This window comes from Hyla sarda, chromosome 6, assembly GCF_029499605.1.
Source record: "Hyla sarda isolate aHylSar1 chromosome 6, aHylSar1.hap1, whole genome shotgun sequence".
Classification (NCBI taxonomy): Eukaryota; Metazoa; Chordata; class Amphibia; order Anura; family Hylidae; genus Hyla; species Hyla sarda.
Genome location: NC_079194.1, coordinates 240433496 through 240461482, shown reverse-complemented (window position 1 = coordinate 240461482; position 27987 = coordinate 240433496). Strand labels below are relative to the sequence as shown.

Here is a 27987-nt window from a genome sequence, read left to right as displayed (position 1 = left end):
TAAAAAAATATAAAAATTAAACTCTACTCATCCCGAGCGCTCCATTTGTGCCTCCGGTGTCCTGGTCATCGCTGGGCTGAAGCAGTGTCCCACCTCGGCCAGTGATTTGCTGAGCAGCGATGAGACAGATGGGGATCGGGCCCTGGTCATATTCCTGGTTTCCAGGCCTAATGTGTCACACTGCCGCTCAGCCAATCATTGGCTGTGGTGGGGCACCAGAGGCAGCAAGGGAGGGCTAGAGGTGAGAACAGTTTATTTTTATATAAACTACAGTGAGCATAGTTCTAAACTTCTCCTCCTGACAGATAACCCGTTTAATGCCTTTTTTTTTTTTTTTTTTTTTTTTAGCAACTCCCAGAACATGTACCTCCCTTTTTGACTTGCTTTTTTAGCATTAAAAACACAGACCATCTTCATCATCATAATGACCATATATCTGTTCTCATTAGAAGGATACACAAAGAACCAAGCCGTAAAAAACATTCCGATTGCCAGAAGCACGACTGTGAGGTGTGGAAACACTGCCGGATTGACCGGGCTTGTATATCTGCTCATTGCTTCCAGCTCCTGTGGATAAAAAAAGGAGGACTTTAATGAAACCAAGAAAACAAGACAACATCTACAGCAAAATGTCATCACAATCATTGTATTAACAAAAAATAAAAAAAATAAATGCATGTCATCACCCATGGAGGACAAAATAGTACCCCTTTAAAGGACATCTGCAGCGTGATCAACACTTATCCCCTATCCACAGGATAGGGGATAAGTGTTTAATCACAGGGGGTCCGACCGCTGGGACCCCGTGATCTCCTGTACGGGGCCGCGGCTCTCCCGTGCAGGGGGCGTGACGGCCGCAGCATGACGCGGCCGGCACGCCTCCTCCATACATCTCTATGGGAGAGGCGGGGAGGCAGCATTCGTTCCTCCCCCAATAGAACTGTATTGGGACGGGGAGGAGACGGGGCATCACCGTCGACCTCTAGGTCGACGTTACGCGCCTTAGCGCTCACTATGAGCGCTAATGGCGGCGCCCCCTTAGGGAGATCGCAGGGGATAAGTGTATATTGCGCTGCAGTTGTCCTTTAAGTATGTAAGCCATGGATAACCCCTTAACCCCTTGCCCACTGGTAATTAAGGAACTGTAAGCCCGTGGGAATTTCCGTCCCCGCCGGGCAGGGACCGGACCGGGGTGACTGCTGATATCTATCAGCAGGCACCCCATGCAAATGCCCAGGGGCGAATTCACACCGGCGATTTCCGGTCATACGGGTCTCCGGTGACCCGGAAAATAAGGGGGATCAGGGTTGTCCAAGACACCCACGATCCCCCTGAAGGGATAGAAGTTAGGTGGCAGGGGTGCCACCCCTCCTATCCCTGCTATTGGTCATTCAGAAGAGACGCCCAATAGCAGATCGGGGCTGGGGAGTTAACGTTTGGTTCCCCCCCTCTGCCCACCCACTGTAATCCGGACAGAGCAGGGGGACCAACGGTGACCGGCGCCGAAGGTCCGCTTACCCATTGGCGGCAGCGGCGGGCGACGATGAAGTGCAGCTGGCTCCCTGCTGCAGACTACGGAAGCCGTGAGTTGCCTAGCAACAGCTGGAGGGCAACAGTTTGAGACCATTATACAGTGGTCTCTAAACTTTAGCCCTCCAGATGTTGCAAAACTACAACTCCTAGCATGCCCACAGCAGTTTGCTGTCTGGGAATGCTGGGATTTGTAGTTTTGCAACAGCTGGAGGGCTACAGTTTGGAAATCACTGTGCAGTGGTCTCTAAACTGTAGCCCTCCAGATGTTGCAAAACTGCAAATCCCAGTATGCCCAAACAGCAAACAACTGTCTCGGCATGCTGGGAGTTGTAGATGCGTACCTCCAGCTGTTGCATAACTACATCTCCCAGTATGCCCTTCAGTGATCAGTACATGCTGGGAGTTGTAGTTTTGCAACAGCTGGAGGCACACTGGTTGGAAAATACTGAGTTAACAGAACCTAACTGAAGGTTTTCCAACCAGTGTGCCTCCAGCTGTTGCAAAAGTACAACTCCCAGCATGCACGCTCTTGTCAGTACATACTGGGAGTTGTAGTTTTGCAGGTTACAGGGTACATTCACACGGGCGGGTTTACAGTGAGTTTCCTGCTTCAAGTTTGAACTGCAACAAATTTTTCACCCCAGCGCAAACTCCTAGCGGGAAACTCACCGTAAACCCGCGTCCGTGTGAATGTACCCTAAAAACACTACACTACCACATAAGGGTAAAACACTGCATATACACCCCTTACACTGTCCCCCCCCCCCCCCCCCAATAAAAATGAAAAACGTATCGTATGGCGGTGTTTCCAAAACGGAGCCTCCAGCTGTTGCAAAACAACAACTCCAAGCATTTCCGGACAGCCACCGAATGTCCAGGCATGCTGGGAGTTTAGCAACAGCCGGAGGCACACTGTTTAGGAAATACTGGTGTAGAATACCCCTATGTCCACCCCTATGCAATCCTTAATTTAGTCGTCAAATGTGCATGGCACTCTCTCACTTCGGAGCCCTGTCGTATTTCAAGGAGACAGTTTAGGGCCACATATGGGGTATTTCCGTACTCAGGAGAAATTGCACTACAAATTTTGGGGGTCTTTTTCTCCTTTTACCCCTTATGAAAAGGAAAAGTTGGGGGCTACACCAGCCTGTTAGTGTAAAAAAATAAAAATGTTACACTAACATGCTGGTGTTGCCCCATACTTTTTATTTTCACGAGCGGTAAAATGAAAAAAAGACCCCCGAAATTTGTAACCTAAATTTCCCCATATGTGGGCGTAAAATGCTCTGAGGACGCACAACAAGGGTCAGGAGTGAGAGCGCACTATGTACATTTGAGGTCTAAATTGGTGATTTGCACAGGGGTGGCTGATTTTACAGCGGTTCTGACAAACGCAAAACAATAAATACCCAGATATGACCCCATTTTGGAAACTACACCCATCACGGAACGTGACAAGGGGCTCTTATGCTACAGGGGCTCTTAAGTTAGTGTAGTTCATAATATAGTGTCTGTACCTGCCCTGTGTGTGACGGTTTTCTCATAATTCTTATGTGATCTTCACTGCAATTTTTATCAGCATACAAAATGACTCGTGTCTCGAATTTTTCCCAGCTTGCAATGCGGCCGAGACCTGACTCACTAGTCAGCTGATGACAGGGAGCCTGTCTGTTTCAATAAGTGGAGGGATCAATCTGCAACTAATGCAACAGCTGTAGGCACCCTTATTGAAAACCACAGGTCTTTTGTTTCAATGGGTGGGGTGGCTGATGTGTGGGAGGGAGGAAAATGGAATTGTGGGATTTGTAGTCAAAAAAAGAAAAGTCAAACAGGAAATACAAGTTAACAAAAAGCTAGCCACCGTGTTATGGTAATCTCATGACAAAGCCATTTAGCCCCAAGACAAGTGCAGATCCTTCCTAAGCATGTCCATTACGGTCTGCCAGGTACATACTAAAATCACCTTATGGTGGATAACCCCTTTAAACACCCCACAGGTGTTTGACAAATTTTCATTAAAGTTGGATGGGAAAATGGAAAAATAAATAAACAAACATTTCCACTACAAGTGCTGGTGTTACCCAAAATTTTTCATTTTCACAATTTGTAACTCCATTTCTTCTGAGTAAGAACATACCCCATTTGTGGATGTAAAGTGCCCTGCAGGCGAACTACAATGCTCAGAAGAGAAGGAGCGCCATTGGGCTTTTGGAGAGAAAATTTGTCCAGAATTGAAGGCCACGTGTTTACAAAGCACCCATAGTGCCAGAACAAATGGACCCCCCCCACATGTGACCCCATTTTAGAAACTAAACTCCTCATCTAATAAGGGGTGCAGTGAGCATTTACACCCCACAGGGGTCTGACAGATTTCTGGAACAGTGGTCCGTGAAAATGAAAAATTTTAATTTGCACAGCCCACTGTTCCAAAAGATCTGTCAAACTCCAGTGGGGTGTAAATGCTCATTGCATGCCTTATTAAAAATTCTGTGAGGGGTGTAGTTTCCAAAATAGGGTCACATGGGGGGTCCACTGAATCTGGCACCATGGGGGGGGGGGGCCTTAGTAAATGCACATGGCCCCTGACTTCCATTCCAAACAAATTACCACTACAAAAGCTCAATGGCGCTCCTCTTCTGAGCATTGTAGTGCGCCAGCAGAGCACTTTACATCCACATATGGTGTTACAAGTTTGGGGGTCATTTTCTCCTGCCACCCCTTGTAAAAATGTAAAATTTGGGGAAAAAGCAGCATTTTTGTGAAAATTTTTTCTTCTTCATTTACACATCCAACTTTAACAAAAAGTCGTCACACACCTGTACCCCTTGTTACGTTCCTTGAGGGGTGTAGTTTCCATAAATAATGTGCCATGTTTTATTTTTTATTTTTTTTGCTGTTTTGGCACCATAGGGGCTTCCTAAATATGACATGCCCCCCAAATACCATTTCAGCAACATTTGCTTTCCAAAAGCCAAATGTGACTCCTCCTCTTATGAGCATTATAGTTTGCCTGCAGAGCATTTTCTGTCCTAACATGGGGTATTTCCATACTCAGAAGAGATGGGGTTACAAATTTGGGGGGGCATTTTCTCCCATTACCCTTTGTAAAAATGGTAAATTTGGGTGGGGAAATGCACTTTAGTGGAAAAAAAAGTTTTCCATTTACACATCCGACTTTAAGGAAAAGTCGTCAAACACCTGTGGGTGTTAAGGCTCACTGGACCCCTTGTTACGTACCTTGAGGGGTGTCGTTTCCAAAGTGGTATGCCATTTGGGAGGTTTTCTGGCGACATGCCCCCCAAAAACCATTTCAGCAAAATTCACTCTCCAAAATCCCATTGTTGCTCCTTCCCTTCTGAACCCTCTACTGCACCCGCTGAACACTTGACATACACATGAGGTATTCCCTTACTTGAGAGAAATTGGGTTACAAATTTTGGGGGCTTTTTCTCCTATTACCCCTTGTAAAAATTCAAAAACTGGGTCTACAAGAACATGAGAGTGTAAAAAAATTTAGATTTTGAATTTTCTCCTTCACTTTGCTGCTATTCCTGTGAAACACCTAAAGGGTTAACACACTTAATGAATGTCATTTTGAATACTTTGAGGGGGTGCAGTTTTTATAATGGGGTCATTTGTGGGGTATTTTAAATATGAAGGCCCTTCAAATCCACTTCAAAACTGAACTGGTCCCAGAAAAATTCTGATTCTGAATTTTGAAAATTGTGAAAAATTGGAAAATTGCTGCTGAAATTTGAAGCCCTCTGATGTCTTCCAAAAGTAAAAACATGTCAACTTTATGATGCAAACATAAAGTAGACATATTGTATATGTGAATCAATATATAATTTATTTGGAATGTTTATTTCCCTTATAAGCAGAGAGCTTCAAAGATTTAAAAAAAAAAAAATGCAAAATTTTCAAATTTTTCCATCAAATTTTAGAATTTTGCACCAAGAAATGATGCAAGCATAGACAAAAATTTCCACTAACAAAGTAGAATATGTCACGAAAAAAAAAACAGTCTCTGAATCAGAATAAAAAGTAAAAGCATCCCAGAGTTATTAATGCTTAACCCCTTAAGGACTCAGGGTTTTTCAGTTTTTGCACTTTCGTTTTTTCCTCCTTACCTTTTAAAAATCATAACCCTTTCATTTTTCCACCTAAAAATCCATATTATGCATACTACTTTGCAGTGACATTAGTCATTTTACCCAAACATTCACGGTGAAACGGAAAAATTTTTTATTGTGCGACAAAATCGAAGAAAAAACGCCGTTTTGTAATTTTTGGGGGCTTTTGTTTCTACGCAGTGCATATTTCGGTAAAAATGACACCTTATTATTCTGTAGGTCCAAATGATTACCTACTTATATAGATTTCTTTTTGTCGTACTTCAGGAAAATCATAACTATCGGTACCATTTTTGTTTTGAATGGACTTTTTGATCACTTTTTATTCATTTTTTAATGGTATAAAAAGTGACCAAAAATGCGCTTTTTTGGACTTTGGAATTTTTTTATGTGTATGCCATTGACCGTGCGGTTTAAATAACGATTTATTTTTTATAGTTCGGACATTTACGCACGCGGCGATACCATATATGTTTATTTTTATTTACACTTTTATTTTTTTTATGGAAAAAGGGGGGTGATTCAAACTTTTATTAGGGAAGGGGTTAAATGACCTTTATTAACACTTTTTTTTTTAACTTTTTTTTTGCAGTGTTAGAGGTCCCATAGGGGCCTATAACACTGCACACACTGATCTCTTACACAGATCACTGGCGTGTATTAACACGCCTATGATCAGTGTTATCGGCGCTTGACTGCTCCTGCCTGGATCTCAGGCACGGAGCAGTCGTTCATCGATCGGACACCGAGGAGGCAGGTAAGGGCCCTCCCGGTGTCCTGTAAGCTGTTCGGGACGCCGTGATTTCAGGACGCCGCGGTGGTCCCGAACAGCCCGACTGAGCAGCCGGGTTGCTTTCACTTCAGACGCGGCGGCCAGCTTTGATCGCCGCCTCTGAAGGGTCAATACAGGGCATCACCGTATTAGCCGCGGGTCCCGGCCGTTGATAGCCACCGGGACCGACCAGATATGCCACGGGGAGACCGCGTGACCCCGCGGGAGCCGGCGGAGGACGTACATATATGTCCTTCGTCGTTAAGGGGTTAAAGTGACAGTGGTCAGATGTGCAAAAAACGCTCTGGTCATAAGGCTAAGTTTCTACTTGTTTTTGGAAAAATGCCAATTCTGCCGCATGGCGTTTTTTCGGCCAAAAACCGCTGCGGCCAGATGTTAGCTGTAAATCAATGAGAAGTCGCAAAATTATTTTTCCACTTGCCGTTTTTTCACTCTTTTTTGGCGTTTTTCAGGGAGTAAAAAAAAAAAAAAAAACGCCACGTGGGTTTTAACTTTGGCGTTTTTTTCAGGAGGTTTTATTCTCTTTTGGACTTTAACGATCCAAAAAGTGATGGAGATACCTTTTTTTTAATAAAATTTTGTAGGGTGCCATTAAAAAAAGAAAACAAAAAAGATACAGTAGTGATGGAAAAATTGTATTTAAAGGAGAACTATGGGATTGAAAAATGTATCCCCTATCCTAAGCCGGGGCCCCGGCTCTCTTCATAGAGAGCGCGTGTCGACCACCGCACGAGGTGGCGGCTGACACGCGCCCTCCATTTACTGCTATGGGAGAGCCGAAGAGCTGCCTTCGGCAATTTCCGGATCTCCCATAGCAGTGTATGGAGGGGGCGTGTTGGCTGCTGCTTTGTGTGGTGGTCAACACGCCCTCTCTAACCAGAGAGCCGGGGCCCCGTACGGGAGATCGCGGGGGCCCCAGCGGTCGGACCCCCCGCGATCTGAAACTTAGGTTCCTATCCTTAGGATAGGGGAATACATTTTTTCAATCCCGTAGTTCTCCTTTAAAGAAATAAATCTTTTTTTTATAACAAAATTTTTATAAATTTTTAAACAGGGATCAATTTATGTGGGCAGGAAGGGCACTAAAAATATAGCCGACAATAATAAAAATGTAGTGTGTGTGTTTTTTTCACTATTTATTCTTAATTTTTTAGGTGGTACTACTACTCCCAGCAAGGAACACACACTGTTCCATCATGGAAGCAGCAGTACTTGTACTAATTGACAGATCCTCCTGTATAATGTATAGATGCGGCCGGCCGCTCTTCTATGGTCCCCTGCACTGATGTGTATATATACACATATTCATATTTCCCACAGAGAGCTGTGATTGGCTGGAACCATCTGGCCAATCACACCTCTATGCGGGAAATATGAATATGTGTATATATACACACATCAGTGCAGGGGACCATAGAAGAGCGGCCGGCCGCATCTATACATTATACAGGAGGATCAAAGCGCGTGTCAGGAATGACACCCGGGGGGATATGTCTATCAGTACAGGTAATACTACTCCCATCATGGAACAGACTGTTCTAAGCTGGGAGTAGTAGTACTACCTAAAAATTTTCAAAAAAGAGATTAAATAAAGTGAAACACACACACTATTACAAATGTATTAAAATTATGTTATAAAAATGACTGTTGTCCCAGGTTGCAATGCGGCCGAGACCTGACTCACTAGTCAGCTGATGACAGGGAACCTGTCTGCTTCAATGGGTGGAGGGATCGCTTGGTGGGAGAGAGATCAATCTGCAACTGATGCAACAGCTGTAGGCACCCTGATTGAAAACCACAGGTCTTTTGAATGGATGCAGCTCATTTATGTTTCAATGGGTGGGGTGGCTGATGTGTGGGAGGGAGGAAATTGGAATTATGGGACTTGTAGGCAATGAAAGAAACTCCAGGAAATACCAGTTCACAAAAAGCTAGCCTCAGCTTTATGGTAATCTCACAAAATAGCCATTTAGCCCCAAGACAAGTGCAGATCCTTCCTAAGCATGTCCATTACTGTCTGCCAGGTACATACTAAAATCACCTTATGGTGGATAACCCCTTCAACATGCCAGTTAGTTCAGCGGAGCTGATCAGGACATCCGCACCAAAATTGCGGGTCCCAATCCACTGAGTGGACAGCGGGAGGACTCAAGTGTAAAAATAAATAAATAAATAAATAAATAAAAAAAAAATAAAAAAAACAATTATATCAATTGGCTCAAGAAAGTTAAACAGATTTGTTACTTCTATTAAAAAAAAAAAATCTTAATCCTTCCAATAATCATGTGTTGCTGAAGTTGAGTTATTTTCTGTCTGGCAACAGTGCTCTCTGCTTGTCTCGGGAACTGCACAGAGTAGAAGAGGATTGCTATGGGGATTTACTTCTACTCTGGACAGTTCCTAAGACACGTGTCATCAGAGAGCACTTGAACAGAAAACAACTCAACTTCAGCAGCTCATAAGTACGGAAAGGATTAAGATTTCTTAATAGAAATTATTTACAAATCTGTTTAACTTTCTGGAGCCAGTCGATCGAAAAAAAATAAATAAATAAATAAAATAAAATTATATATATATATATATATATATATATATATATATATATTTCCTGGATAACCCCTATGCACAGGATAAGTTTCTTTTTGCTGCAGTACCCCTATATTGTCACCCTAGTTCATTGTTTCCCAACCAGGGTGCCAGCAGCTGTTGCAAAACTACAATTCTGTCCGGGCATGCTGGGATTTGTAGTTTTGCAACAGCTGCAGGCACCCTGGTTGGGAAACACTGCCCAAGTCACACAATGGTGAAATCAATGTTCTGCAGCAATTTTACCAGAATAAACCACAATCTGACCGCACAATGTGAACACTGACAGAATATCAGATGTTCCCAAACAGTGTGTCTCCAGCTTTTGCAGAACTACAACTCTCAGCATTTCCAGACAGCCTTTGGAGTCACAAAGGTTGGGAAACACTGGGAGTAGCATAACTGGACACCCTAATACTCCTCTGCTGGATCTCGTTACAATGTATCAGAAACAGTGACACATTGTAGCCGCAGCTGTGTGAGGAAATGTATCGCCGACGTCTGTACATGGACCTACACGGGTTTAGGATACACGTATATCCTACTCTCATGTAACAAGCCGGTCCCACACCATATACAGAAACAACCGAGAAACCCACAGCTCACGACTATCACGATAACGCCCCGATACACTCATTCTTACCATCTCTTCGGTGACAGCACTCCCGGTTCCGCCACGTCTCTTACAATCAAAACGGGGTCAGAGGGCACCGCGGAGTACTCTGGGAGAGGATACACGTCACATTAAGGGCACGTGATACAGTAAAGACCAAGCGCGGGAACCAATGCGTCGAGCAGCTAGTCACTGAGCCAAACACAATATGGCTCCCAAACAGTTCAGGCAGGTGTGACGTCACATTCTTCCTTCCAATCAGAACGCGGCTTTGCTCGGGTCACCCAATCAGAGCTGCCGTTTCCCCAAGTGCTGGAAGGTTTGGCACGCGTCAGAACGGCGGGAATTTGATGTCACAGTAGCCCGCGAAAACTTGGAGGAGGTCGGTGAGTGAGAGCCCTGTGAGGAGAAGATATAATGTAATGTATGGGCAGTGGACTGTGAGGAGACGACGGGGTCTGTGTAATGTATGGGCAGTGGGCTGAGGAGACGATATATTGTAATGTATGGGAAGTGGACTGTGAGGAGATGATATAATGGAATGTATGGGCAGTGGACTGTGAGGAGATGATATAATGAAATGTATGGGCAGTGGACTGTGAGGAGACGATATATTGTAATGTATGGGCAGTGGACTGTGAGGAGATGATATAATGTAATGTATGGGCAGTGGACTGAGGAGACGAAATAATGTAATGTATGGGCAGTGGACTGTGAGGAGACGAAATATTGTAATGTATGGGCAGTGGACTGTGAGGAGACGATATATTGTAATGTATGGGAAGTGGACTGTGAGGAGATGATATAATGGAATGTATGGGCAGTGGACTGTGAGGAGATGATATAATGAAATGTATGGGCAGTGGACTGTGAGGAGACGATATATTGTAATGTATGGGCAGTGGACTGTGAGGAGATGATATAATGTAATGTATGGGCAGTGGACTGAGGAGACGAAATAATGTAATGTATGGGCAGTGGACTGTGAGGAGACGAAATATTGTAATGTATGGGCAGTGGACTGAGGAGACGATATAATGTAATGTATGGGCAGTGGACTGAGGAGACGATATAATGTAATGTATGGGCAGTGGACTGTGAGGAGACGATATAATGTAATGTATGAGCAGTGGACTGTGAGGAGACGATATAATGTAATGTATGGGCAGTGGACTGAGGAGACGATATATTGTAATGTATGGGCAGTGGACTGAGGAGACGATATAATGTAATGTATGGGAAGTGGACTGAGGAGACGATATAATGTAATGTATGGGAAGTGGACTGTGAGGAGACGATATAATGTAATGTATGAGCAGTGGACTGTGAGGAGACGATATAATGTAATGTATGAGCAGTGGACTGTGAGGAGATGATATAGTGTAATGTATGGGCAGTGGACTGTGAGGAGATGATATAGTGTAATGTATGGGCAGTGGACTGTGAGGAGACGATATATTGTAATGTATGGGCAGTGGACTGTGAGGAGACGATATAATGTAATGTATGGGCAGTGGACTGTGAGGAGACGATATAATGTAATGTATGAGCAGTGGACTGTGAGGAGATGATATATTGTAATGTATGGGCAGTGGACTGAGGAGACGATATAATGTAATGTATGGGAAGTGGACTGTGAGGAGATGATATAATGGAATGTATGGGCAGTGGACTGTGAGGAGACGATATAATGTAATGTATGAGCAGTGGACTGTGAGGAGATGATATAGTGTAATGTATGGGCAGTGGACTGTGAGGAGACGATATAGTGTAATGTATGGGCAGTGGACTGTGAGGAGACGATATATTGTAATGTATGGGCAGTGGACTGTGAGGAGACGATATATTGTAATGTATGGGCAGTGGACTGTGAGGAGACGATATATTGTAATGTATGGGCAGTGGACTGTGAGGAGACGATATATTGTAATGTATGGGCAGTGGACTGTGAGGAGACGATATAATGTAATGTATGAGCAGTGGACTGTGAGGAGATGATATAGTGTAATGTATGGGCAGTGGACTGTGAGATGATATAGTGTAATGTATGGGCAGTGGACTGTGAGGAGACGATATAATGTAATGTATGGGCAGTGGACTGTGAGGAGACGATATATTGTAATGTATGGGCAGTGGACTGAGGAGACGATATATTGTAATGTATGGGCAGTGGACTGTGAGGAGACGATATAATGTAATGTATGGGCAGTGGACTGAGGAGACGATATAATGTAATGTATGGGCAGTGGACTGAGGAGACGATATAATGTAATGTATGGGCAGTGGACTGAGGAGACGATATAATGTAATGTATGGGCAGTGGACTGTGAGGAGACGATATAATGTAATGTATGAGCAGTGGACTGTGAGGAGATGATATAGTGTAATGTATGGGCAGTGGACTGTGAGGAGACGACGGGGGTCTCTGTAATGTATGGGCAACGGACTGTGAGGAGACGACGGGGGTCTCTGTAATGTATGGGCAACGGACTGTGAGGAGACGATGGGGGTCTCTGTAATGTATGGGCAGTGGACTGTGAGGAGACGATGGGGGTCTCTGTAATGTATGGGCAGTGGACTGTGAGGAGACGATGGGGTCTCTGTAATGTATGGGCAGTGGACTGTGAGGAGACGATGGGGTCTCTGTAATGTATGGGCAGTGGACTGTGAGGAGTTATTACTGCACACGGGGTAGGATTAGATATCTAGACAGGCAGAGGTGAGGGGAGTCACCATTGTGTGTAGTAGAGTGAAGGCAGAAGCTATAGACAAGTGTGCTTACAATGTGTATATGTGGCCCCGGTTGGTTCATACCAGGGGCCACATTGCTGCATGGTCAAATAAATAAAATAATGCTGTATGTGACACTGAGGATATTTATCCAGGTCTTTTTGTGCAACATTTTTACTTAAAAGGGGGAAGAAACAAAGAAAATGGTGAAAAGTATATTAAAGCATCTCACTAGTGTAAAGGCTTGGTTTAAATCAACATTATTTTCTGTCCTGTTCAGGGTCCGTTCGGCTTCCTGTTTTCTTTGAGCATAATGGACCCTGAAATGGGTCGGAACACAACAGATCCTGATGGACACCAATTATTTAAATGGGATCTGTTGGGGATCCGGTAGTTTCGCAGAAAAATAAATAGTGCATGTAGAATTTTTTTTTTCTCTCAAATTCCTGTCTTTCTGACAAAATAAGAAAAAAAAGTGGTCTCAAATGGCAGGAAATGCTCAACCCCAAATGCAGTTGTGCATTTATGCAGATCCTGCCCTTGTGGTCTGTTGCTAAGGGTGATCCCCCAGCGTAAAATGCATACAATGGAGGATGCCTGCAACAGTCCACAAGTACCACAATGGCATCCTACACCAGATGAAAGGTGTGGATGTGTAACAATTAGAATAAGGGTGGGTTCACACCACGATTTTGCTATATGGTTCCTGTATCAGGTTTTTGATTTAAAAAAACGGATTCCTCAAAACGTGTGTAAAATTTATCTGTATACGGCTGAAAACCTATACGGTTTGAAAAATGATGTCCGGTTGCATCCATTTTTTAAGGAAAAAACATATACGTTTTGAACTTTTCACTCCATTATGAATAAAGTTTCACTGAAATTCCAAGAAAAAAAAATGTGGAAAGTCAAAAACCGTATGGTGAAAACTGGATGGAACTGTATGCACATAAAGTTCTGTACGGTTCCCATTGACTCCCGTGTAAAAAAAAAAACACAACGTATACGGGTCAATACGGTTTTTCACCCGGACAAAAACCGTGCTAGGCCACGGTTTTCTGTCCAGAAAAAGGGAAAAAAAACAGTGTGGTTTGAAAAACGTAGACAACCGTATACAATATGGTGCGTATGGTTTTGAATTGAATGTCTATGGCCATGGTTTGCTGTATGGTTGCATAACGTATCCAAAAACTGTATAGAAAAATTGTGGTGTGAACCCACCCTAATACAGTAGTCCCTTAACATACGATGGTAATTCGTTCCAAAGGAATCCATTGTATGTTGAGGGATTCGTGCAATGTAAAGTATAGGAAGTTATACTCCCCAGTCCCCGCCGCTCCGGACCTCGTCCTCACCGCTCCCGATGCTGTCCCGCTGCTCCGGCGTCGTCTTTGGGACCCTCCGGCGTCTTCCGCATCTTCTCCAGGGTCCGGGCCTCGCTTTCTGGTGACGTTATTACGCTGCCATGCCGGCACAGCGTGCGCACTGACGTAATAGCTATGCCGGAAAGCGAGGCCTGGACCCTGGAGAAGATGCGGAAGACACCGGAGGATCCCGAAGTGGACCCGGAGCAGTGGGGATAGGTAAGCGAACCTGTCCGGGATGCTTAAACTGCTATCCGACAGCAGCTTAAGTTTTTTTGCGCTGTGGGATAGCAGTTAATGCGATGGCCCCGACATATAAAAGCATCGTATGTCGATACTGACATCGACTTGCGATGGCCTCTGAGAGGCCATCATATGTCGATTTGATCATATTTGGGGGCCATCGCATGTCGGGGGGGGGGGGGGTTACTGTACATAAATTTAGGTGCACTACTGTAGTAGATGTAGACAATAACATATGACTTAACACTCAATGATGTTAAAATTCAGACATTAGCCAGTAGATCCTTATGAAGGACATACCTGAGCCCACACACCAACATCCCCCATTGTATGCATCTTATGCTGGGGATTGCCCTTAGCAATTGACCACAAGGGCAGGATCTGCTCCGCCAGCATAAATGCAGAATTGCATTTGGGGTTGAGCACCTCCTGCCATTTGAAACCACGTTTTTTTTCTTGTTGTTCAAATCTTGTACTTGGAGATGTATAAACTCCAAATCTAATGCGCTTTAAAGGGGTACTCTACTGCTCAACGTTTGGAACAAACTGTTCGAACGCTGAATCTGGCATCGGGAGCTTATGACATCATAGCTCCACCCCCTCATGCCCCCCCCCCCCGCTCCTCAGTGCAAGTCTATTGGGGGGGCGCCCCTCCTACAGACTTCCATTGAGGAGGTGGGGTGTGACATCATGAGGGGGCGGGGTTATTACATCACAAGCACCTGGCTCCAGCGTTTGGAACAGTTTGTTCCAAATGCTGAGCAGCAGTGATTAAACCCCCTTTAAAGGGGTACTTCCACCTAGGGCTGGGCAGTATGGTCAAATATGTGTATCGCTGTATTTTTGTAACTTACAGTTCCACGGTATATAACGGTATAACCTCCCCCAAAATTAATTAGCCCAGCGCTGCCCTGTCCCCATCGGGGTACTACTCACGTCACCCGCAAGCGCTGCTCTCCTCGTCCTCCTGTTTATTGCCGCAGCTGACTCTCTATACCATGCGGTATCCCTATGCCCGGGCTGCAAAAAGTAAACAAAGAATAGGGGATAAGATGCCTGATCGCGAGAGTCCCGCAGCTGGGGACCCCCGGGATCATGCACGCGGCACCCCCTTTATAATCATTGCCCGGAGCGCGTTTTCTCCGGGACTGATTACCGGCGACTGCAGAGCCGGCGGCGTGTGACGTGCGGGACTCCCGCGATCAGGCATCTTATCCCCTATCCTTTTGGATAGGGGATAAGATGTTTAAGCACCGGAGTACCCCCTTTAAGGTTAAAATGGGCTTGGTCCTTAAGGGGTTAATCACTATTATAGGCAGGCAACATATCAGCCAACTTGGGAGGGGCTTATAGTCTGGCTCCCTCCTCCCATTGTATGTGTGTGCTTATAGCCACACTGGAGGGCACCTGTGAGGAGGCTGTGAGTCGGCCTAGTGCTGCTGTAATTGCCCACTGGCCCCTGTTTTGCTTATCACGCACAGGTAGGTTAGTGTTAGGTCCTGTGCCACTTGAGAAACCTTGGCGTTGGTGTGCGGGCTCAGGTATGTCCTTCATATAAGGATATACTGGCTAATGTCTCAATTTCTATCATTTTGAGGATTAGTCATATGTTACTGTCTATATCTACCACAGTAGTGCACCTAAATTTATATATTGTTCTGACAAAATAGCTGACTGAACTCCAAATAGTGGAGTCCAACGGCAATGTGAATGAGGTCTAATGTTATTAGCCATACCTTACAGATCTTCCATATGAGCTGACCTGTCTGGCTTGTAGCTGTGACTTCTTGGTAATCTTTGGATGCAGTCTGACGGTTAGGACTTCATAGCAGCTAAAGACAAACTTATAAATTTCGACAGTTTGATTTAGGCACAAAATTTTAAGGGATTATCCAGCAGTCTGTAAAAATAAACTGCTTCATGACATGTTTACGTTGTTTGCACGCTCAGTTACAACGAAGCGACCTCAGGAGCTAAGCCTGTGTCTGCTGCGATGTATACTATTAATGGCTGACATCAGTTATCTCATTAATAGCGATTGTGGCATTTAAATGGCTGTGACAGCTGCAGCAACTTTGGGGGTCCCTATTGGATCTGGCGCCAACCAGTTGATAAAAGATGAAGTCATCTTTGCCGTCTCCTCGTGTTCTTTGTCAGGAAGACTGTACCAACACAGCTCTGATTTCACTGAGTGCTATGTAAATAGCATTGATCACTATAAGCAAATCATTGCTTATAATAACCCCCAATGGGGATTTAACCCCTTAAGGACCAATACAAATAAACCTGTACGCCCATGAAAGACCAGGCCTGTTTTTTCGCATCGGGGATGTCGTTCTTTATTAGAGAATAACTCTGGTAACGTTTTGCCAATCACGATAATTCTGACATTGTTTTTTTTCTCACAAGTTGTCCTTCATGTACATAGTAAAAGTAAGCCGATATCATTTGTATTTTTTATTTATTTTTAATTTTTTTTACAATGCAAAAAATCATGACATTTTTAAAAAAAATTAAGATTTTTTGCTATTTTAACACTAATAGGTTGCATATATTTATACCTGACCAAATCTGGCACGTCCTCACAGGCAATAACCGGGGCAGACCTGGGGGTCCTAGTAAAGACCTCCGGCTGCCCAGCTAAGCAGCAGCACCCCGCGATAGTTGCGGGTGCTACAGGAGAGAGACAGAGGGAGCCCACTCCCTCTGTCAAAACTCCTTACAGCTCGCGGTCGCTTCCGACCACGGCTGTAAGGGTTAAACTGCCGGGACCAAAGTTTACTTCGTTCCCGGCAGTGCTGCAGGGTCCCGGCTGTGTGTTACAGCCGAGTCCCCGCCGCGATCTCGTGGGGCACTGCGCAGCACCCACGAGAACCAAGGACGAGTATAGACGTCCTGGTGCCGGAACGGCCGCCAAACAAGACGTCTATACTAGTCTTTGGTCGTTATCAGGTTAAAGGGAAACTGACAGCCTGTTCACCTGCACTTAACCCAATATACTGCATTATAGTGTGGGTGAACAGCATGAAAAACTGGTCAGTTGCTGAAGTATTTGCAGAGTTGTGCCCCTTTTCTCATTCATTGCTATTGTGTTGCTTTGTGCAATGTAGGCAGGGAACCGGTGTGAGTTACAGAGTTGCGGCCTATGCAGTTCTGCGTTCACACCAAGCTCCCTCCTCACAGGAGTGGGGCTGTGAAAATCTGTGTTCCTTCTTGAGGGAGGCACGAGGAGGGAACTTTGTATGGGGCTGAGGGAGGTGCAGAGCTGTGTCCTGCCCGGCTCTGCCTTCCCCTCCCCTCGCTGTATGTTGGGAAATCTCCGGACAGCTGAGGGGAGGGGCAAACACAGAACTGCATAGGACGCAGTTCTACACCTCACACCAGTTCACTAAGCTCCCCTGCCTTCTTAAAGGGGTACACTGGTGGAAAATATATATATTTTTTTTCATATCAGCTGGCTCCAGAAAGTTAAACAGATTTGTAAATCTTAACCCCTTAAGGACTGAGCCCTTTTTCACCTTAAGGACTCGGCCATTTTTTGCAAATCTGACTACTGTCACTTTAAACATTAATAACTCTGGAATGCTTTTAGTTATCATTCTGATTCCGAGATTGTTTTTTCGTGACATATTCTACTTTAACTTAGTGGTAAAATTTTTTGGTAACTTGCATCCTTTCTTGGTGAAAAATCCCAAAATTTGATGAAAAATTTGAAAATTTAGCATTTTCCTAACTTTGAAGCTCTCTGCTTGTAAGGAAAATGGATATTCCAAATACATTTTTTTTATTCACATATACAATATGTCTACTTTATGTTTGCATCATAAAATTTACGTGTTTTTACTTTTGGAAGACACCAGAGGGCTTCAAAGTTCAGCAGCAATTTTCCAATTTTTCACAAAATTTTGAAACTCGCTTTTTTTCAGGGACCAGTTCAGGTTCGAAGTGGATTTGAAGGGTCTTCATATTAGAAATACCCCATAAATGACCCCATTATAAAAACTGCACCCCCCAAAGTATTCAAAATGACATTCAGTAAGCGTTTTAACCCTTTAGGGGTTTCACAGGAATAGCAGCAAAGTGAAGGAGAAAATTCACAATCTTCATTTTTTACACTCGCATGTTCTTGTAGACCCAATTTTTGAATTTTTGCAAGGGGTAAAAAAGAGAAAATTTTTACTTGTATTTGAAACCCAATTTCTCTCGAGTAAGCACATACCTCATATGTCTATGTTAATTGTTCAGCGGGCGCAGTAGAGGGCTCAGAAGGGAAGGAGCGACAAATGGTTTTTGGGGGGCATGTCACCTTTAGGAAGCCCCTATGGTGCCAGAAGAGCAAAAAACCCCACATGGCATACCATTTTGGAAAGTAGACCTCTCGGGGAACGTAACAAGGGGTAATGTGAACCTTAATACCCCACAGGTGATTCACGACTTTTGCATATGTAAAAAAAAAAAAAAAAAAATTTACCTAAAATGCTTGGTTTCCCAAAAAATTTACATTTATACAAAGGGTTAAAGCAGAAAATACCCCCCAAAATTTGAAGCCCAATTTCTCCCGATTCAGAAAACACCCCATATGGAGGTGAAAAGTGCTCTGCTGGCGCACTACAGGTCTCGGAAGAGAAGGAGTCACATTTGGCTTTTTGAAAGCAAATTTTGCTCTGGGGGCATGCCGCATTTAGGAAGCCCCTATGGTGCCAGGACAGCAAAAAAAAAAAACACATGGCATACCATTTTGGAAACTAGAGCCCTCGGGGAATGTAACAAGGGGTTAAGTGAACCTTAATACCCCACAGGCGTTTCACGACTATTGCATATGTAAAAAAAAAAAAAATGTTTTACCTAAAGTGCTTCTTTTCCCAAAAATGTTACATTTTTAAAAAGGGTAAAAGCAGAAAATACCCCCCAAAATTTGTAACACAATTTCTCCCGAGTACGGCGATACCCCATATGTGACCCTTAACTGTTGCCTTGAAATACGACAGGGCTCCAAAGTGAGAGCGCCCTGCGCATTTGAGGCCTAAATTAGGGATTGCATAGGGGTGGACATAGGGGAATGCTACGCCAGTGATTCCCAAACAGGGTGCCTCCAGCTGTTGTAAAACTCCCAGCATGCCTGGACAGTCAACGGCTGTCCGACAATACTGGGAGTTGTTGTTTTGCAACAGCTGGAGGCTCCGTATTGGAAACCGTGGCGTACCAGACGTTTTTCATTTTTATTGGGGAGGGGAGGGGGGCTGTGTAGGGGTATGTGTATATGTAGTGTTTTTTTACTTTTTATTTTATCTTTTGTGGTTGTGTAGTGTAGTGTTTTTAGGGTACAGTCACACGGGCGGGGGTTCACAGTAGTTTCTCGCTGGCAGTTTGAGCTGTTGCAGAAAATTTGCTGCAGCTCAAACTTGCAGCCCGATACTTACTGTAATCCTCTGCCCATGTGAGTGTACCCTGTACATTCACATTGGGGGGGACATCCAGCTGTTGCAAAACTACAACTCCCAGCATGCGCTGACAGACTGTACATGCTGAGAGTTTTAGTTTTGCAACAGCTGTAGGCACACTGGTTATGTATCACTGAGTTTGTAACCTTACTCAGTGTTTCAAAACCAGTGTGCCTCCAGCTGTTGCAAAACTACAACTCCCAGCATGTACGGTGCATGGTGTAAGGTGACTGCTAGGAGTTGTAGTTTGCAACAGCTGGAGGCACACCGGTCGTGAAACACTGAGTTAGGTAAAAAAAAAAAATGGGTTTCACAACCAGTGTGCCTTCAGCTGTTGCAAAACTACAACTCTCAGCAGTTACCGACAGCCAACGGGCATGCTGGGAGTTGTAGTTATGCAACCAGCAGATGCACCACTACAACTCCCAGCATGCACTTTAGCTGTTTGTGCAAGCTGGGAGTTGTAGTTATACAACAGCTGAAGGTACACTTTTCCATAGAAAAAATGTGCCTCCAGCTGTTGGAAAACCATAAGTCGCAGCATGCCCATAAGGGAATACTGGGAGTTGTGGTGGTCTGCCTCCTGCTGTTGCATAACTACAGCTCCCAGCATGCCCTTTTTGCATGCTGGGAGCTGTTGCTAAGAAACAGCAGGAGGCTGTCACTCACCTCCTGCTTCTGCTCAGGGAACAGGTCAGTCCTTCCCCCCCGCCGTCGCTCCTGGGGCCCCGATCCCAACATGGACGCCGGGGATCGGAGTCCCCAGCACCCGGGGTCGTCTTCCCGCTCACGCCCTCCGGAAGAGGGGCGGAGCGGGTGCGGGATTGACACCCGCAGCAGGCGCCCTGATTGGTCGGCCGGTAATCCGGCCGACGAATCAGGGCGATCGTGAGGTGGCACCAGTGTCACCTCACCCCTGCAGGCTCTGGCTGTTCGGGGCCGTCAGAGACGGCCCCGAACAGCCAGTAATTCCGGGTCACTGCAGACCCGATTGACCCGGAATCGCCGCAGATCGCTGGACTGAATTGTCCAGTGATCTGCGGCGATCGCCGACATGGGGGGGCATAATGACCCCCCTGGGCGATATGCCGGGATGCCTGCTGAACGATTTCAGCAGGCATCCGGCTCCGGTCCCCAACCGGCTAGCGGTGGAGACCGGAATTCCCACGGGCGTATGGATACGCCCTGCGTCCTTAAGGACTCGGAATGCAGGGCGTATCCATACGCCCTGCGTCCTTAAGAGGTTAATCCTTACAGGACTTTTCAGCTGCTGTATACTACAGAGGAAATAGCATTATTCTTTTCTGTCTGACCACCGTGCTCTCTGCTGACACCTCTGCTCCTACTCTGGACAGTTCCTGACATGGACAAATACCATATACACCTCCCGTGATCATCCGGCCTTTCTGTTCTATGTGCAGATTATCTGTTCTGTCCTATGAGATGCAGCCTAACATGGCCCTTCTCTGCCTCCAGCTTGTAAAAGCTGATAGGGAGAAACTATAGTGAGAATTGGGAGACAGAAATCTGTCACTGAGCTATCACATGCTACACTACAACAGGACTCAGAGCAAGTGCAGTGATGAGGGGCTCTGTTTCCTATCCAAAGTCAGAAGCATCATGATCTATGGAGACTCTATTAAAGGAAATCTGTCGCCAGTGTCTCCTGCATTAACCTGTTGGTACTGACAGGTAGTGCAGGTGACACTGACAACAACAGTACTTACCTTGTCCCATTCTGTAACCTCTTCTTCTTTGTGAAGCTTCAGCTCCGGGCCCGGCTTGGGGAATGGGTGGTGCTTAGTGATGTCACTGCTGTTGCAGGACCCAACAGAGAGCAGCAGCGGTGACGTCACTAAGCTCCGCCTGTGCCCCAAGATGAAGCTTAACGAAGATTATCGGAGATCCCCGGCACGGAACAAGACAAGGTAAGTACCATTGTCATCAGTGTCACTTGCACTACATGTCGGTACTGACAGGTTAGTAGTGCAGGTGACAGGTGACAGATTTCCTTTAAGTTAGCCATATCCGAGGGGAAGAAGAAATAAGGATGGCAGATAACCAATGCTTGCCACATCAGCTAAATAAAGCACACTCCAGATCCTCTATAGCACAAAGCCTATACTGCACTGTATAAGAAAAATCCAGTGTTTCTTTAAGCCAGTGTTTTCATACAAAAAAGTTATACATTTTTTAAAAGTAAAACAAAATAAAACCTATCTAATTTGGGTATCGTAAGCGTATGGACCTACAGAATAAAGTTAGTGTCATTTTTACAGAAAATTGCTCTGCAAACATTTGAAAGCCCCCAAAAGTTACAAAATTGAGTTTTTAGTCTCACAAATAGTTATTTTTTTTTTACGATTTTTTCTGTGGAATGATTGATTTCTTTGAAAAATAAAATTGGTGGCTCAAAAAAAGTTTTGATTTTTTGTTGAGGAGGAAAAACTAAAGTGCAAAAATGAAATAAACCTGTGTCCTTAAGCAAACCTTCAGCAGACCCAAATTCCACTGCCGAAAATCTGCTGCAGAGAGCCCGCCCTGATTCAAACTCATAGCTGGAAACATACTGCTATCAGGCAAATAAATCCCCCTGTGTGACTGAGCCCTTGTATATTTTAGAAGTTATTTTATGTATAAAAATAAAACTTACTTTGAAGATGTGATGTTCTGTGTTAGTGTTCAGAGTTTGTCTTGAGAATCTCACCCAATAAGGCTCTGTACCGATATGTTCCTTTTCATACTGTCCTCCAGATGATGTGGCTATAGCAATGTCCTTGCAGTTAATGCTTGACGAGTTTGGGGAGGTTTGGGAGACAGCCCCGGCCGGTGGCGTCTCCACCTAAACCTTTCCCGCTGAAGTACGTGTGTTTGGTTTGAGTGACATCACTACTGTGAACCAATGCGTTTCAAAGGCAAATAGCGCTCTCCCTGAAGGAGGCCGTATCTGTTCCTCCTATCCTTTTAAAGGCTTCAGATGGGATGTTTTTATCATGCTACCTGCATTAGTGATAACACACTTAGTTTGTTTATGAATATTTTTTGTATATTCACTGGTCGGATGTGGCTTTCTATTTTATTTATTTATTTTTTAAAGGATACGCAAGAATGTTTCTATTGTTGAAATAAGTTTTCACTGAAAAAAGGTAAAGAGCTCAGTCAATATTTAATCCATGTGGAGCAAGGGAATTTAGATGGAATTTCCATTTTCCTTCTACCTTTGATATTTGGTTAAAGGGTTATCCAGGAAAAAACTTTTTTTTATATATCAACTGGCTCCAGAAAGTTAAACAGATTAGTAAATTACTTCTATTAAAAAATCTTAATCCTTTAAGTACTTATGAGCTTCTGAAGTTAAGGTTGTTCTTTTCTGTCTAAGTCCTCTCTGACACGTGTCTCGGGAAACGCCCTGTTTAGAAGAGGTTTGCTATGGGGATTTGCTTCTAAACTGGGCGTTTCCCAAGACAGGTGTCATCAGAGAGGACTTAGACAGAAAAGAACAACCTTAACTTCAGAAGCTCATAAGTACTGAAAGGATTAAGATTCTTTAATAGAAGTAATTTACAAATCTGTTTAACTTTCTGAAGCCAGTTGACATATAAAAAAATTTTTTTTTTCCTGGCTAACCCCTTTAATGTAGTTTCCTCCCCTCCAGTGGGGAATGACTTTTTCTATTCCAAAAAAATCTTAATCCTGAGGCTGATGACTGATGTTTTTCTTTAAAGTGCTTGGATAGGGGATGTCCCTCAAATTTTTGCCATATATATATATATATATATATATATATATATATATATATAAAATATAATATAATGTTCCCCTATTCTTTTAGATAGTATCCTCTTTGTTCGTCCTACAAAAATTTTATTGCAGGGACACTATTCCATATATTACACCTTTGCTTTTACAACTAATATCTTTTATTTTCCCTGCAATCGAACCTTCCATGTCTAGGATGTCAAAAGTAGGGGTCTTGTTGTGTGTTGTGGCATGCTTTACATTGTCTACATGGAAAAAAGCCTGCTTGAGTGGTTATTGATTTTTATTATCTGTCTTTTTCTTTTTTATATTTGGATTTTTTACAGTAGGTGCTATCTTATTACCGATGTTGGGGCATTTTTTTTTTAAATGAACTTGGGGACTGTAGGTAATAACTCCCCTATAGTTTTATCTTTTAAGTATACCCCAATGTTTTAAAAAATAAAATAAAAATTGTTTCCAAAAACATCCCATCTAAAGCCTTTAAAAGGATAGGAGGAACAGATAGTGCTCACCCTGAGGAAGGAGGCTGTATTTGCCTTTGAAACGCGTTGTAAGCCTTTCTGACCCTTCAGGTTCACAGTAGTGACATCACTCAAACCAAACAAATGGATTTCAGTCCCCAAACTCGGACTATCAAGCATTACCTGCAAGGACATTACTATATCCACATTATCTGAAGGACAGTATAAAAAGGAACATATCGGTACAGAGCCTTATTGGGTGAGATTCTCAAGATTGAAGCTCTGAACACTAGCACAGAACATTGCATCTTCATAGTAAGTTGTATTATATACATAACTTCTCGAAGTCCCTATTTTTGCGCTTTCAATACACTATTTATATAAATGTCAACCTTTTATAGGGAACCATATCTTTTTCTCATAACAGCAAATAGGACATCTACTGCCTTGAAAAGTGTAGTTATATGTTACCCATATATATTTAGATTTTTATCCCTTAACCCCTATAATCAAACAAAAATCCTCTATAGTCTGCACATTATTATATTTATAGAGCCTTTTAATAATAATTATTTTCCATAATTTCAGGTTGACCTTATACAAAGTTTACGGACATCCATTTTATTTACTACTCTGCGATGGGAATTCAGGGCCTAGCTAAGCTGATCGCTGATGTGGCACCCGGAGCCATAAAAGAGCATGACATAAAGAGTTACTTTGGGCGTAAAGTAGCCGTGGACGCTTCTATGTGCATCTACCAGTTTCTTATAGCTGTACGGCAGGATGGAAATATGCTTCAGAATGAGGAAGGTGAAACCACCAGCCACTTAATGGGCATGTTCTATCGTACAATACGTATGGTGGAGCACGGCATCAAGCCTGTTTATGTATTTGATGGGAAACCACCACAGCTGAAGTCGGGGGAATTGGCCAAGCGCAGTGAAAGGAGGGCAGAAGCAGAGAAATTGCTAGAGGCAGCACAAGAAGCAGGTGAAGTCGAGAACATTGAGAAATTCAATAAGAGGCTCGTAAAGGTGACCAAACAACACAATGAAGAGTGCAAACAACTGCTCACATTGATGGGCATCCCCTATGTTGAGGCACCTTGCGAGGCTGAGGCTACGTGTGCTGCTTTAGTGAAAGCTGGGAAAGTGTACGCTGCTGCCACTGAAGATATGGATGCATTGACTTTTGGCACTCCTCTGCTGCTGCGTCACCTCACTGCTAGTGAGGCCAAAAAGCTGCCAATCCAGGAGTTTCATCTCACCCGTGCTCTAGAAGACATAGGAATCACACAAGAGCAGTTTATTGACCTCTGTATACTGCTGGGCAGTGATTACTGTGAGACCATTCGTGGTATTGGTCCAAAGAGGGCTATTGAACTAATCCGACAGCATAAAACTATAGAAGAGATAATGGATAACATTGACCTTAAGAAATACCCTGTGCCTGAAAATTGGCTGCACAAAGAAGCTCGCCAGCTCTTTATCGAACCCGAAGTGGTTGATGTTAATGGTGTGGATCTGAAGTGGGTTGATCCAGATGAGGATGGTCTGGTGGCCTTCATGTGTGGAGAGAAGCAATTCAGTGAAGACCGTATACGTAATGGAGCCAAGAAGCTGACTAAGAACCGTCATGGCAGTACACAGGGCCGATTAGATGACTTTTTCAAAGTGACTGGATCCATCAGCTCTACGAAAAGGAAGGAAACTGATGTTAAAGGATCAGCCAAGAAAAAGGCAAAAACTGCAAGCACCCCATCTGGGAAGTTTAAGAGGGGCAAGTGAAAAAAGCCAGGGGACTGAATACAGAGAAAGGGGCTGTTTCTTAAGTAGTATGTGTATAAATGATGTTTATATGTTTTGTCCATTGCAAAAAAGATAAATCTGTCTTTTTTCTGTCCAGTTAAGTGTTTATATAAAAGAATTATGGGCTGCACTATTTTCTCTTTTCAAGACATTGAAAATTGTTACTGATAGCGCCATTTAGTTTTAAGTATATTCTATTCCACGCTTACCTGTACATGTGTTGACTTAATAAAAAAAAAAATAGCAGCAGCAGTACAATCTTGGTTCCATGACTCAATTTATTTAAGTTATCCTTACCTAATAAAGGGGTTATGTGGCAGGAAGGGAGACGTGTACCTGTTTACCTGCAGTGCCTCTGATATCCTGCTCTGGTACACTGATGAGATCCTTTTCCTGAGCTGCAGAGAGACACCTGAGCCTAGGAAGCACCTGGGCCCAATGTGTCATTGATGCTCACCAATTAACTGGCCGAGGCAGACTGAGAGGCAATACGACACATTGGGCCCGGGCATAACTCTAAACTCCCTCCTGCTGGATAACCCATTTTACATTTATAACAGAAATTTTTAAATGACTGCTCATGCTGTTTGATGGCTTCATGTACTTACAGGCTGTTTGCTCTGTTTGTTTCAATCTCAGGCTGAGTAGGAGAAGACTGGAATTATTGCAGCCTTTTACTTAGTGCTGGGTGGTATATCGGTTCATATCGAATACCAAAAATTTTTCCCCTCACGATATGAATTTTTCCCATACTGCAATACCGGTTGGGCCCCTCCCCCCTCGAATGACTTAATTATCACATCAGTTTATCAGCCCAGCGCTGTGCTGTCCCCCACATCGGGGAACTAATCATATGTCATTTCGTCCTCCTGTGAGTTGCGGGCTGCTGACACTGGAAATCTGTACTGTACTGTACTACATATTCCTTGTGCCCGGGCTACAAAAACAAACAAAATAAGGTTTAACTCGCCTTTCTACGTTCCCCCGTCGTCGCTCCAGTAACTGCCTCACGCTGGGGATGGGAACATCACAGAGCCATCAGCTCTGACGGCTCTGTGATGTTCCCATCCCCAGCGTGAGGCAGTTACCGGAGCGACGACGGGGGAACGTAGAAAGGGGAGTTAAAGCTTATTTTGTTTATTTTTGCAGCCCGGGCACAAGGAATATGTAGTACAATAAGGAGGCTCCTTACATGACAGTGCGCTCAGCCTTTCACCAACCAAGGCGGGACATCGCAGCGGCCAGTGATAGGATGACGGGGCTTTCTGACGTTCCCATCCCCAGCGTGAGGCGGTTACCGGAGCAACGTGGGAAAGTGAATTAAAGTGTATTTTTTTGTTGTTTATTTTTGCATCCCAGGCACAAGGAATATGTAGTACAGATTTCCAGTGCCGGCATCCCGCAACTCACAGGAGGATGAAGTGACCTATAATTAGGGACAGTGCAGTGCCGGGCTGATAAACCGGGTGGGGTGGTGCGCGTGTGTGTGTGTGTGTGTGTGTGTGTGTGTGTGTGTGTGTGTGTTAGAGAAGCAGCGCCCACGGGTCACATGATTGGGGGGGGGTGGAAAATACCATTAAATACCGTGGAGCCGCCATAACTTACAAAAATACCGTGATACATTTTTGGTCATACAGCCCAGATCTACTTTTGCTTCTGCCCTGCTGATGTCAGGAGCAAATGAATGAATGAATGAATAAATAACAAGAATATTATAGCCAACCAGGGAATTACAAGCTGTGTGCCTATAGAAAGAAATTTATAATAAAATTATGTGATTACAGCAGCATTTACAGTGCCCCTTGTAGTACCAGTACATACGACACTCACTAGGAATTAACCAACTTTGGTCACTATTCCCCTCAAAGAATTTGTCTAGATGTGTGGTTAGCATTTGGCTCCCACAGCTATATGAGTAAAGATTTCTGTAATCGGCCATGAAAATTTGTTTTGCCCAATAAAATTCTCTTTGGCTCCCCTGTATGTAGTCATAAACGTCTATTTCCCGGTCGCCATGACAGCACCACCTGAGAGAGGGACTCCGCCCCTAGGGACAGGAAACCTGAGAATAAAAAGAACCCTCCTCCTCCTCGGCCTCAGTGTGTTTCCTGTCCTTAAGGAAGCCTGCTGGGGCAGGGGTCCCTGTCTCAGGTCGTGGACTGGTGCTGAGGGTGCGTCAGAGCTCTAAATAATAATCCCCGTAGTCTCGGGGGCGCGCGCACCTGACTGTCTCCCTAGTCTGGGAGTCTTGTCGGTCTGGCTCCACTCTGTCCGTACCTGAGAGGTTTGCTGGCGGGGTCCGGGCGGGCCGCGGTGGCATGTAGCTTGCGAGTCTGCACGCATGCGCATAAGTTAATGGGAGGACGGTGGCGCCGGGAAACATGTCACGGGAGAAGCGACCAGAAGTGACATCAGATGCCGGCGTCCCTGCAGTGCGGAAGTGCGGTCTAGTAGTATTTAGACCGCAGCCGCACATCTTTGCATCCTCCTTAGTGGATGCCAACGGACAGTCAGCAAACT

The 27987-nt window shown here is 44.3% G+C and overlaps 2 protein-coding genes across 5 annotated transcripts in view; one reads left to right on the top strand and one right to left on the bottom strand.

Moving 5' to 3' along the window:
* The window catches only part of TMEM258 (transmembrane protein 258), a 33889-nt gene extending 5902 nt beyond the window's left edge, over positions 1 to 27987 (bottom strand). The window contains exons 1-2 of one of the 3 annotated variants that reach the window (XM_056526797.1): positions 27745 to 27987; positions 430 to 567 (exon numbers count right to left, since the gene is read on the bottom strand). In XM_056526797.1, coding sequence (XP_056382772.1) covers positions 430 to 567; positions 27745 to 27816 — 210 coding nt within the window. In that variant the 5' untranslated portion in view covers positions 27817 to 27987. Of the gene's footprint in view, positions 1 to 429; positions 568 to 9688; positions 9843 to 27744 lie in introns of those variants that run through there. The other 2 variants (XM_056526798.1, XM_056526799.1) reach the window with 2 other exon arrangements.
* Positions 9893 to 26330, top strand: FEN1 (flap structure-specific endonuclease 1). 2 transcript variants are annotated; one of them, XM_056526795.1, is made up of 2 exons: positions 9893 to 10044; positions 24248 to 26329. In XM_056526795.1, exon 2 carries the CDS (start codon positions 24298 to 24300, stop codon positions 25444 to 25446), a length of 1149 nt encoding a protein of 382 aa, XP_056382770.1. In that variant the 5' UTR covers positions 9893 to 10044; positions 24248 to 24297; the 3' UTR covers positions 25447 to 26329. The 2 variants fall into 2 exon arrangements, with proteins under 2 accessions (XP_056382770.1, XP_056382771.1); XM_056526796.1 differs by having other exon boundaries at positions 9901 to 10040; positions 24248 to 26330.

Excerpts from the sequence above, each read along its gene's own strand:
- FEN1 (XM_056526796.1), top strand. The coding sequence starts at position 24,298 with ATGGGAATTCAGGGCCTAGCTAAGCTGATCGCTGATGTGGCACCCGGA.